General features: G+C 43.1%; 1 protein-coding gene across 4 annotated transcripts in view; it reads left to right on the forward strand.

The window, feature by feature from the left end:
- ANOS1 (anosmin 1) overlaps window positions 1-13,066 on the forward strand; it is a 515,987-nt gene that overhangs the window by 484,476 nt on the left and 18,445 nt on the right. For all 4 annotated transcript variants that reach the window (XM_033107670.1, XM_033107678.1, XM_033107686.1 and 1 more), the window contains 2 exons: window positions 3,835-4,040; window positions 7,512-7,656. In XM_033107670.1, coding sequence (XP_032963561.1) covers window positions 3,835-4,040; window positions 7,512-7,656 — 351 coding nt within the window. The remainder of the gene's footprint in view (window positions 1-3,834; window positions 4,041-7,511; window positions 7,657-13,066) is intronic.

A 13,066-nucleotide genomic window follows, 5' to 3' on the forward strand; every position in this document is an offset into this window, starting at 1 on the left:
GGCAAACGTTTGTTGGGATTTTTAAGATCGGTCAACATCAGTTGAACATTATGAAACAAGGTACTTTGAAGGGATCATAAAAGAAAAAAAATTAAATCCACCTGACGTTGTCATTAACCTAATCCATCTGTTAGTTATCATGTTACTTTTAGTTATCCTTAGTTATTATAGTACTTTTAGTTATTATATTCACTTCCCTCCAAATTCAGAGTCTTTCATCCATCTTTTTTCCCTAATTCCGCCACGTGTAGGAGATGTGAAGAAGAAGCAGGCAGCGTTGTTTTCACAGCATGTAGCAGCAGTGGACGTTGTTCCACGCATATGTGACAGAGTGTTAGTTCAGAGACCCATCATGGGTGGGGCCTGCATAAGACCCGCCACTTTGTACGCTCGCCCGCAGCTGCTCCGTATGTGCCCTTTCCGATGGACAAGACTTCCCTGTCTGTCTGCTGGAAACTGTCTAATGGCTGGAGATTGGCCTGCATTGCAGCTTCTCAAAGACTTCGTGTTGCTGCATGTCCAGCGAAGGCACAGTGATTTCTCTTTTTCAGTGGGGAGAGAAAACTATCCCAACTGCGGAGCCTAGGAAGGAAAAAAAGTTTAAATCTCAGAGCCAACCTTCTATTGAGTTGGGGAATTTGTGACTAGTTCGATCATTGCTTTAAAAATATGATTGTCCTTGATGACTGTTATGTACCTCAAGAGATATTCCCATGATACATTGCAGCAGGAAGTTTGATCTATGGAGACCATTGTTGGAAGAAATCAAATAAAATCAACTTTCATTTTCTTTGAATATCTATTTTTGCTTTCTCTCTCTCTACTGATTTGTAATTTTTAAAATTTTTATATATGTTGTAATTTTTACTTGTTTATAACGGTTGTCCTCATGGCTGTCCCTCGTGTGCCATTCACTTGTTCTGTTAATGGACAGGGGTAGCTTTTCATATTTAACAGAGGACATCGTCTGAAAACCTGGAGGAGGCTGCCTCACAATGAGCGATGGGGTTCCCCCCACCCCGGGCCGGGCAGGGGCGCTCTTTTCCCACGAGATGTCACAGACCTGTGTTTCTCCAAGGCTGACGACAAGGGATTTTACTGCTCACTTGATCCACCGTGGGCTCAAGTCATTCCACTGCTATAAACCTCCTTGTGTGTTACGTTCTCACCTGTGGCCTTAACCAGAAACGGTTAAGGGAGCAAACCTGAAACCTACCTTTCTGAAACCCAAACGTTCCACCTTCCTCTGCCCAGAGCACCACGTACGATCGTTAATCGAAATAACTATTTTTCTCCAAGGCTGACGCTGGATACTCACGCTAAATACTCAGGATATCTTGCCCTGGACATCGTGCAAATTGTGTGTGACTGGGAGGCAGTACACCCTTCCCATTTCAATTATCTTTGAAAGTGTACTTGTTTTCTGCTTTCTGAAATGTGTTCCTGTGGATAATTGCAAAGATCACAGAGGGAGTGAAAGAAACAGAAAGGGACATGAAATCGGGGAGAAATGCTCTGACTGAAGCCTCACAGGGGAGAGGTCAGAAGAGCTCTTGTGATGTGTATCTGACCCTCCCACCCTAAGCGCTTCCACAAGGGAATTAAACTCTCTGGACCTTGATTTCCTCATCTGTAAAATGGGAACAAAATGCCAACATTTGATTCACAAAGTACAAGTATATGTTTATAAACTTAGAACTAAACAGTGCTCGTGTCAAATTTCAAAACACTACTGCTTTTGAAAGACTCTGGGTCCGGGTTCTCAATGGGTGGCCTGTGGTGCAAAGTCAGATAAACAGATAAAGTTTTACTGGCACGCAGCCGTGTTCATTTGCATACGTACTGTCTGTGGCTGCTTTGCAGCTACAATGACGGAGCTAGTAATTGCAACAGAGACTGTATGGTTTGCACAGCCTTATATATTTCCTCTCTGCCCCTTTACATAAAAAGTTGGTCAGTCTCTGCACTCGACTGTTATGACAGACACTTTCCCCATTAAAGGGATTACCATGTTTACTTTCTTTGGGGACGTTGGCCCTCCATTAGATTATGAAATGTAACATGTCAGAGGTAGGTGTGCATTCTTAGAACCTCAGCTTGCTCTTTCTCCCTCATTTTCTTCCTCATGCCTGGCGCTGCCACCAATTATGTGAATGACCTTGGGCAACTCACTTTACCTATCTAACCCTTAAGATTCTTACTAGTTAAAAAAAAAAAAGCAACTAAACAAATTATAGACTCTCTTCGGGCGTTATCATAATATGCAGTCCATGTGTATGTCTATTTTTTCACATGCAAACTTTCAACTACATTTCAAAATTCGACCATTACAACATCACATAAATCGAGAGGAAATATTTTGTATAAGTCAACAGCCTGCATGTACTTTACTTCATAACATAGGGAACCATTTCGCAAAGCAGGAAGCGGCTTGGCCGTGGGAATCTGTGAGGAGTGAACACAATCCTTCAGAGCAGACACACAGGACAGGCTCTCACCTGAAGTCTGCAGGGAATAAATGGATAAACGAATAGCTGGTTTACAGAGGAGAATCAGGGTTATAAACAGGTGGTCTTTGCAATTTTTTTTTGGCTTCGTAATTTTATAGTGATTATTTGGAGGGGAGAAAGAGATTGGGGTGTCTCATCTTGGTAATGGAAGTTATACAAGGTTATATAGGGTTAAGCTACCCATGGTTTCAGGCATGCACGGGGGGGTCTTGGAATGTATCCGCTGAAAATAAGGGGTGGACTACAGTATACGGTATCTGATATGTAATATGTAACATATAACATGTAATGTACATGTAACATATAACATGTAATGTATATGCCCCAACCCAGACTCGCTGAATTAGCATGTCCCGAGAGGGATAAGTCTTGGGGATCCCGAGAAGCTTCCTAATGTTGATTGACTGAGAACCAATCACTTGATCACAGTATCACGTAATGTGCCTGGATTAGCCACTTACCTAAAAAAGCAACTATGAAATGTTCTCTTTTTTTTTTTTCAAATTAAGCCACCAACCAGACCTCCAGCCCTTATTATGTCTCAGAGAAAAGCAAGAGATTTAAAAAAATAGTTCGTGTTTCCATCGTTTCCAAAACACGAATGATCCTGAGTAAAAAACATGGGTATTTTTCCTTCAGTCTCCTTCACTTATATGAAGTTAGATGTAACTTCTTTGCAGCTGCTGCAGATGGTATTATAATTAAAATTCTTGATAGCATTTTCCGGGTCAGGCCACCTGGAACGTAACCGTCCGTAAGTCGTCTGTGGTTACCAGCATCTACCCTTGCTCAATTTTTGGCAGAAAAGGACATATTTAGTCATCTTTGTCCAATCCCATTGGCAACGTGGGTAAAAAATGGGGTGTTTCTGCTGATGTCTGTCACCGCTTTTATCCGATATGAGAATCGGGAGCTGCAGGGCCACTTAGATAAAACAATTACAAATACAAGCCGGATTTCTTTTCCTTTTCGGAATTTTCAAAAGCCGTTCTATCTCCTTACCTATGTTAGGTCAACCAACCTACACTGAATTTGCTGTGTCTTAGAGAAATGTATCAGTTTTGGTACAATGGAAATTTGTCTGGGTTGTAGTGGCATGGAAATACCTGGGAGGATCCTTCTAGAATAGAAATATGGCCCAAATGCATTGATCTTATTATTTGGTAAGGGGCATCTTACTTACTGCTTGCTTCCATCTATTCTACATAGAAAGGGCAATCTCCACGCATCGACCATGTGGTCAATAGATGCACAAAGAAAAATGGATTTTGTTGTCATGCTTGGTCCTTGAGTCATACGGTTCCTCTTTCTACTGGGATTTCAGATCCGTCTGCACCTCCAGCTCCAGCCAACCTCCGGCTCGCAAACTCCACCATCAACGGCGATGGGAGCGTGACCGTGACTCTTATCTGGGATGTCCCCGAGGAACCGGATATCCCAGTACATCACTACAAAGTGTTTTGGAGCTGGGCAGTCAGCCGCAAGTCACTGGTCCCAACCAAGAAGAAGCGGAGAAAGACTACAGACGGGGTAAGTGAGAGCTAGAAGGAAGAGTGGTGGCTTCTCGCAGGGGGAACTTGAACGCAAGGCAACCCATCTGAAAAGTGGCCTCGACTGAGCTAAGAGGAGTGGGTGAAGGAAAGATTCCCTTCCCTTTCGTTCTGACCGAGGAGGTGCAGAGAATGGTGGACCACGCTGATGGTTTTGCCTGGGACGTTGTCGGTGACAACAGTTGAATGGAGTCCACTGACGTAGTCATGGCCAAATGGTCGTCACAACTCCAGAGATGAAAGGAACAAAAATTATTTTTGTCTCACCTATCTACTGATAGAAACGTGATATGATTCAAAATGGCCTTGACATGTAGGTGGTTTTCGTCTGTTTTGTTTGAGACCCCTTTAACTTGAAGAGCCAGTATTCACGGCATTTCTGTTGCAAGGGGTTTCCATCTGTAATCAGCAGAACAGCAAACAGCTTAGAAAATGCATGTCTGGCCATATACAGAGGGTGCCAAAAAAAAGTATACACATTTTAAGAAAGGAAAACACTATTAAAATTGTAATACTCAATATATACCGATAACAAAACATGAATACAAGTCACACTTGACTTCCTCAATGACAAGAGGTGCTCAAAGTGGTTCCCATCAGCATAATTTTAATACAGTTTTTTTCCTTTCATAAAATGTGTATACATTTTTTTTTTTTTTTGGCACCCTCTGTGTTTTTCTCATTGATTAAAAGAACTTGGAGTGGTTTATTCTCCAGATACCAAGAAATGAAATCTTCACTGAACCGTTGCTGCAATGCAATCTGTGTGGGCATTAATATTTTATATCATATGGAGTGATTAGTGCATGAGGAGTTATTTGGTTTCCTGTCAGTATTCATTCTTTTATCGTGTTGTTATGAAACTTACATAAACGCCTTTCTCCCTAATTTAAAAAGTTGAATTCCATTAATAAACAAGTGTTTAAAAGTGCTTTAAAAGGGATAGCAAGACCTTTTTTTTCCCCTCGCTTAAGATTCCAATATTTGCATCATTATAAAACCTGTCTCCAAAAGTCACCATTCATATTTAGCTGTGGTATCATTTGGGTTTTGTTGTTAAGAAAGTTTCTGACAGTCCCGTCTTTTATTTTGAAGGACTTAGCAACAAGTGATCATTTGTAACACGTGCTTCTCTCATAGAAAGCGCTGGAAGAGCTAAAACAGTTCGGTCAGTGGTCTTTAAAGTAGATATGGTGTGATGGGATGCTGGCAGAGTAACCAAACAGCATCAAGGGATTAGTAGGGAAGTTTGCAATTTATTCCTATTATATACCAATTAGATAAATAAAACGTGCACAGCAAATTTAACATATACTTATTAATAGGCCCAGAGTAGCATGAACCATGGGTCACTGTCTGATAAGTGACTTATATTTTGGGCTCCACAGAGGCAAGATGTAGGTCACATGAATCCCTTAGCATTCTCAACATTTAAAATGGGACCAGTTGAGAATTAGGGTTGGAAAAACACAAAAGGACCTAAGAAATTATAGAATTTTCTTCCTGGGGATCAATGGCTTCTCGTTTCCTAAGATACCATCCTGATATTATGGGCAGCTAAGAGGAGTGGGGATTTTCAAGGAAATGCTCTTTCCGACGTGAATTTTATTTTATTTGTTTGAAGGTAATCGTTTCGGAAGAGATATGCATTCCAACAGGAGACCCTAACTGAAAGAAATGGGGACTTGGTAGTGTGTGCAGGCATTGCATAGGTTGAAAGAGGAACAAATCATAGACAGAGACAATAGTTTAGTGGTTACCAAAGGGTAAGGGGGGAGGGGGTGGTAGATAAGGGTAAAGGGGATGAAATATAGGGTGATGGAAGGAGAACTGACCCTGGGTAGTGAACACACAATGGGATTTATAGATGATGGATTACAGAATTGCACACCTGAAACCTATGTAACTTTACTAACCATTGTCACCTCAATAAACTTTAATTAAGAAAAAATCCATTATGAGGCCCAGAGAGGATTTCTCTGGCACGTAGACGCCAGATGGCGAATGCTAAGAGCTGTCCCAGCCCCACCTGGGAGAAGGCTTGCTCTCAGCATCCCCTTAGTCATAACAGCCTTCCAGAGCCGACCAATGCGAGATGGTCGAGGTCTGATACCTAATCCCTCAAAAGCCCGAATCATAAAACGCTGCCATCTATTAATTTACGGTGAGCTTTATGCTCACAGTTCTGGAATGTCCATGAAAAGAATCATGTCCTCTCCCTGAAAAGAGATCTCGCAAGACCCGAAATTATGATCAAGATGCCAATAAGTGATTATGGAATTTAAACAAAGGAGTTATTAGGTTGGTGCAAAAGTCGTTGTGGGTTAAAAGGTTAAAAATAATTGCAAACACTGCATTTACTTTTGTACCAACCTAGTACTTACGTGATTCAGTGTTTGATGATTTCAGACAATATCCTTACTATATAGCACAGGGCATGCCCCAACCTGGAATATCTTTGCTTGGAAAGCATGTGCTGCTACATGCTTTCGGTGTGCCATCAGTGACGGACCCATTTTTTTCCTTCATCAATGTTAACCCTGCCAATTGGACCATTTATAGACGAGTCTCCTTTAGCTTCGGAGCCGTTTGATATCATCATATGCATTATATTTTGACAAATGTTTTAAATTTTAAGACAACGACCAAAAAACCCCACAAATCCTTATTTCTGTTAATTACACGTTGTTGCATGGGACTTTATTATTACACCATAAAAATCCACTAAAAAAAAAAAAGTTGCACTGGATTCAGAGTTGGGAGACCTGTGTTTTCATCTGGGTGCCACCGTGAAATACCTGATTCCCTTGGAATGTCACCTTCTCTCGCAGTCATAGCAGAATCCCTGTCTGGCTTCAAGCTAGTGGGCAAATGACGTTGTTTTGACTGGTTTCATTTAATGTTGGGCATCACACCCAGAAAATGGGATGAGTGTTTGGTATTAACAGATATAACGGCAGAAAAAAAATTAAAGCATTCTGTCGGGCTGCTTTTTGGTGGAAATTTACTCGTAGAAGATTTGGACTAAAATCTCAAAGGAATACACTTCGGGGCCTTTCATAATTTTTCCAGGGAGGTGCCAGTATGCGCCTCTGTTCGTTTATTTCAAACAGCTCTCTTGTCTCTATGAGGTGGTGTTTGGAAAGGGGTGGGGGCACACTTGCTCATTCTGATGCTTACAGAGCGGATCCAATAATTAGACTGGGGACACAATTTTAAAAAAAACAACCACAAACGTGTTTTGACCTGGCTGTGAAATTGATGACGATCTGTAGTCAAACTGGGTTTTGGGATCCTAGCGGTGAAAAAACACGTGCGATCTTAGCAGATCACAAGCCTCCGTAAGGAGAGGCTGGCCTGCTGCTTCACGATGAGCCGGGAGGATTTGCAAAGAAGGTAGGCGGCAGGCAGGGCTGGTGATGCAGCTTCCGTGTGTCCTGCTTATTTGCAGTCTCAGCGCTTTGTGATTCTGGAGAGGCTTCAGCCAGACTGTGACTACACTGTGGAACTCCAGGCCATCGCCTACTGGGGACAGACGCGACTCAAGAGTGCCAAGGTGTCCCTTCATTTCACGTCCACCCACGCTGCCAACAACAGTAAGTGCCTCCTGGGTTTATCGCGGAGTTTTCCACCCACCGAGCCATCAGAGCGAGACAGACCACAGTCAGGGCAAGGGTTTTCTTTGGAATCTTCCCCTGGCAGATCTTCATACTGATAAGCGTGAACTACGTCCTTCAAACAACCATGCACAAAACCGTTTCACCTTTGATTTTTTTCCTATGATTTGTGTCTACTTGATGTGGAAGCGTTTGATGTCGTCATGCAAACTGAACAGGAAAACTTGCCACGTCCTATTCGAGCACATTTTTAGATGTACATAATTTGGGCCCTTGTGCCTATGCATACTTGTTTTTAGGGTGAGTACACACAGGTAAACTGTTACAAACTGTTGTTTCCCTTCTAAAACCATGGCACGCCCATTTTAATGGGTTTGACACAGTGCTCATAAGTGATACGTGAGAGGCTCCCAAATCTCTATTGAGTGCAGTGCCTAAATCGGGCCCCTCATGATTTTCCTTGTTTCCAGTAATTCTAAACTCGTATGTTTGCCATCAACTGAGCAAAGCAAGAGGAGAGTCTCATAGGACACTCCTATGTGAGCCAGAAAATCAGTTACCTGGGGTTTCTGGCTTTGCCGGTCAAGAGAGGGAGAGGCTGGGCGTCCAAGGATAGGGGGTGTTGAGCCCGAGGCTAGCAGACCTATGGTGTCTGGGCAGCGGTCCTGGTCCAGAAGGGGAAGAAGAACGTGCCAGAAGCATGTTTGGGTTCAAGGAAGGCAACTCCACAGAGTTAGACGGGCTGCCTGCTCATAAGTATCTTCTACCACATGGGAAAAGATGGATCCAAATGGTGCTTTCCAGAAAGTTCTAGAAACAGAGCTTTCTACCTATGGGACAAGTCGTCCTTTTGGAGAGTCAATGAGTTCGAAAAGTCTACTGTTTCTATGTGTATAGTCTTTATATTCTGTTCTACTGTGTGTGTTCTAGTATTTCTGGATACGGTACAACTTTTACCTAAAAATTCTCATGGACATGTGTCTATGTGTTCGTGATTTCATTGAGATATATCTATATATTTATATATATATATATATATATATATATATATATATATATATATATATATATATTTAAAATCTGGTCATCCATTCATCTAACTGAAGTATATGCCTAGGAATTATGACACTACTGTGTCTGGTGGTGGGCCACTTACTATGTTATACTATATTATGCTGTAAGCAGATGTACATTATATAATAGAGTACGTAGACCATGGGTATGCTGTAGAGTACGTATATACCCTGTATTTCCATGCATACATGTGTGCATATATACACGCACAGGCATGCATGCATGCATGCATATTCATACACATATGCAAACACACACATGCACACACACACACGTATGTGTACCTCATGCCCGCACTAGACTCATTTCACGGATCACTGCCTTAAAAGTGCCTGGTGTTGAATGGGGGACATGCCGTGTAAACATGCTTACACAACGAACAGGCTGCCCCACACGGAGCTGGAGAGAGCTCTGGGAGCAGAAGACCCCAACGTGGTGGTGGGATGAGAGCCCCAAGGTTCCTCGCTGCGTCTGGAAGACTGCGTGAGGCCTCCATGGATGCACGAGGCACCAGCCGTCACCCCACAGATGTGGCAGCATGTGTGGGGACGAGGGGCTAGGAGAGGGCACTGAGTGTGCAGAGAGCTCAGCATGGGGGGAACGGAGGACGAGTGGGAGGCAGTTCTCTCCCTTGGGGCTCCCCGTGACACCCGTGGATGGAATCAGATCCATGTGTGAATGACACCCCATGTCTCCTCATTCCCTCAACTCACATATTCAGCCGCCTGCCCAACATGTCCACTCGGATAACTGACAGGTATTTCCAACGTAACGTATCTGAAACCCAACTCTGCTTTTCCCTCTCGCTCCTGCTCCTCCCCCAGCTTCTCCTACCTCAGATGTCTCTGCCATTCAGCCTTCTGTTCAAGCCAAAGACGGAGAGGTCATTCTCCATGCTTCACTTTGCTTTCTCCCCAGAAATCCAATTCTTTAGGAGCTCCTTTCGTTTCTGATTTCAAGTTCTATGTGGGATCTGTCCATTTCTTTCCCTTGTTCAGGCCATTGTCACCTCATTCTTACACATTTAAAATCGCCTCCTCATTAGTAGTTCTGTTTCCACTCTTTCTTAAATATCCATTTTGTAGATGGAAATATTAATCGTATGACACATTTCTCCCTCTCCTGGGTTCTTCTCACAAGATCACCACCAGTTTATCTTCTCTTTTCACTTCTCCCGAAGTTTCATCCTTCACTGCTTTCCTCCTTATTCCTCCCAGCTTCCTTCTCAGACCAAAATTCTTTAAACTTCTGCTTCATCCACGACCTCGTGCTGAGGATTTCATCTATTGTGTGAGATACATTTGCCTTCCAGTCTCCTTCTGGTTTTTCCAATAAACAGCATTCCTTCCCCATTAGAAACTGGTGTGTGGGATTGCAAACTCCCCAAATTGAATACGGGTGACCTCCCACAACCATGAACAAAGAGAAAGGAATCCAACTTCAGCTTGCCATGGCTGAGGTTATGTCATCTAGAACCTTGTCATGGTTTGGCCCAAACAAAACTTGGATGGATTGCTGCATCTCCACATCTCCTGTAAGGCCTTCTCCCTCTTCTGGAGGCATCTCCACACAACCCTGTAAGCTCCATGAGGTCCTCTTTCCTTAGCTCCTTCTCCCTCCCTCCCAAGATGGTTACAGTCCTTTCTCTCTCACCTGAAGCCATCTGAGTTCTTCCCTCTCAGTAAACCATGCAGTTCCCCATACACATAAATGTCTCTACCCCTTCATCTGCAACCTTCTTCTACCCTCTGGACTGTAAGGCAGATGCGTCCTTTCTTTTGCATATGGTAGACTCCACTACATGGGGTCTAGACCCATCCCTTCCCAACATGCATTGGGCCACAGTCTCCTCTATGTCAGAGAACGTGGATTGTGTGTGTGTGTGTGTGTGTGTGTGTGTGTGTGTGTGTGTGTACGCGCACCTCAGCAGCCATCACGTCCATCACTGGTCTCCACAAGCATGCAAATACTCTATAGCGTTGTTCCATAGATATCTGTGAAACCGAGTTAATCAGTTATTCCCTCTCTTACCTACCACCTCCACCAACCCTACAGCATGGGAGACGTTGATTCTCGGTGTCTAGGTCATTTTCTAACCATCTTTTAAAATTAGATAATGCTTTACCTGACCAATAAAGAGAGATGATAGTTAACTTGTCAAACGCCACTTTACCCTCAGCATTAATTGAGTCCTGTCCCATGGAGTCAGTCAAGTCATAAAAGGAAGGCAAAATAAAAGAAGCCATGCTGCAAAGTATCCCTCGTAACACGTACTGCTTGGGTCTCAGGGGACCCTGAGAAGACACGGGCTTCACAGGATTATTCAGGGTACAGCTGAGTATTTTATATCCCGGTGTTGATATATAATCTCATAAACACGGGTGTATGACTTTTATAAGAACACTCTATATTTCATCAGGAACCTACTAGAAGTACAGAATAATTACAACTTTATGGTATAAGCAAGGGAAGTTATACTTTATAGGAAAGAGAGTAGTAAATGTCAACGTCTAAATTACTTTTTGAATTATGTCTTTCCAGGTCTTCAGGCTACGAGGTGTTTTAATGATAAATATTTCAACGTAAGGAAAGGCCAAATGTTCATGCAGTTTTATAAAATGGTCCCTTCAAGGAAGAAAGACATATCCCTGCTTTTAATGGAAACATAGCTTGCTTTTTTGGGAGGCAAAAGGAATATTTCTGGGGCTGACACATTCCAAGTGTTTTATAGTTGGAATATAATTCTAGCTCTGCAAAGTAAAAACGGACTGCAGAGAAAATAGCCTGAACCTCTCCATCTCCAAAAGTCAACAAAATTTTGACAGTTGGTAAAATACACATAGCACAGTAGCCGACTTCTCTGAACTTTCAGGACGGTTAGAGAGTATAAATGAGACCTCATGCCTTCGCAGAATATGATAGAAATGATTTTATTCCATTTGTGTTGTCTGCTGAAAGTGGAGGACACACTCTAAGCATCGCTGACACAGCCCTGGGACAGAAGCGTGCACGTCCCTGTCTTTTACAGGTGGCATGCACTGGCGACACTACAGGTTCATGTATGTTCAGGTCAATAAAAGAAACAACTATGTTCTTACATCTAGAATGAAAAATAAAAGTTAGCATGGGATATGAAAGAAAGGAAGACAAAATTCACATAGAGAATAAACAAAATCTGCATAGAAATGAAAGTTCAAACCATCTAAGCTCCCCTTGTGCTTACCCGCTGGTGATTTCTCAACATCTCAAATTATCCATGGATTAGAACCTTCCATGGGCCTGGGGAAAATCGGAAATCCTCTGTTAGGTGCTTTCAGAAACACTCTGGGTGTGACACTGGTGGTGGTGATGGCGGGGGAGCACTGACTCCGTGGTGGAGTCAGCAAAGGCGTGAGTTTGAGCTGGGAGCTCTGCGTTTTCTGGGTCCTGTCCTAGCAGCCTCCTTGTCTGGGCTGCAGGCTCGCTGTGCTGTGGGTTATCCCGGCTGTTTACAGGGTAGGAGGCAGCACCTTGTAGCGGACTAGCCTGGGATGCTGTGATTTGTAATAAGAAACACGTATTTGGTTTGTGCCATGGTTTCTGGCCCAGAGCTCCTCAAACGCTTGGAATTCCCTACGTGAGGAGGGCGATAAAGGTGACTTCTCTTGTGCTAATGAGGGGACTTTTGGAAAGCACGTACAATGAGTCTCATCACTAGGGAACCACCTGTGATCAGAGGGTTGGAACTCCCAGGGCCACCGCAACCCCACCTCTGGGGGTGCAGGGCAGAGGGGCCGGAGGTTGAGTTGAATTTCTAGAGGCCAATGTGTAATCATTCGTGCCTATGTAGTGACGTCTGTATAGAAATCCAGAAGGACGGGGTTTCACGAGGTGTGCAGTTGGGGACCACGTGGAGATTTGGGGAGAGTGGCGTGCCGGAGAGCGCATGGAAGCTTTACCCTCTTCCCACATACCTTGCCCTGTGTGTCTCTTCCATCTGACTGTTCCTTTAAAAAAAAAATTAAAATATAGGTAACATACAATACTAGTTTCAGGTGTATGCCTTTGTTATTCAACATTTATGTCCCTAAAGAACTGATCTCCATGATGAGTCTGGTAAACATCTGATTCTACCACGCTATCACAATATTATTGACTGTATTCCCTGTGCTGTACATTACATCCCATGACCTATTTATCTTATAACGGGAAGTTTGAACCTCTTATTCCTCCTTCACCGCACCACCCCTCTTTAAAAATTTTTTCTTCAGTCCATCTGGCATTCTTGAGTTATATCCTTTTATAATAAACTGATGACCTAGTAGGTAAAATGTTT

Source organism: Rhinolophus ferrumequinum, chromosome X (assembly GCF_004115265.2).
Source record: "Rhinolophus ferrumequinum isolate MPI-CBG mRhiFer1 chromosome X, mRhiFer1_v1.p, whole genome shotgun sequence".
Lineage (NCBI taxonomy): Eukaryota > Metazoa > Chordata > Mammalia > Chiroptera > Rhinolophidae > Rhinolophus > Rhinolophus ferrumequinum.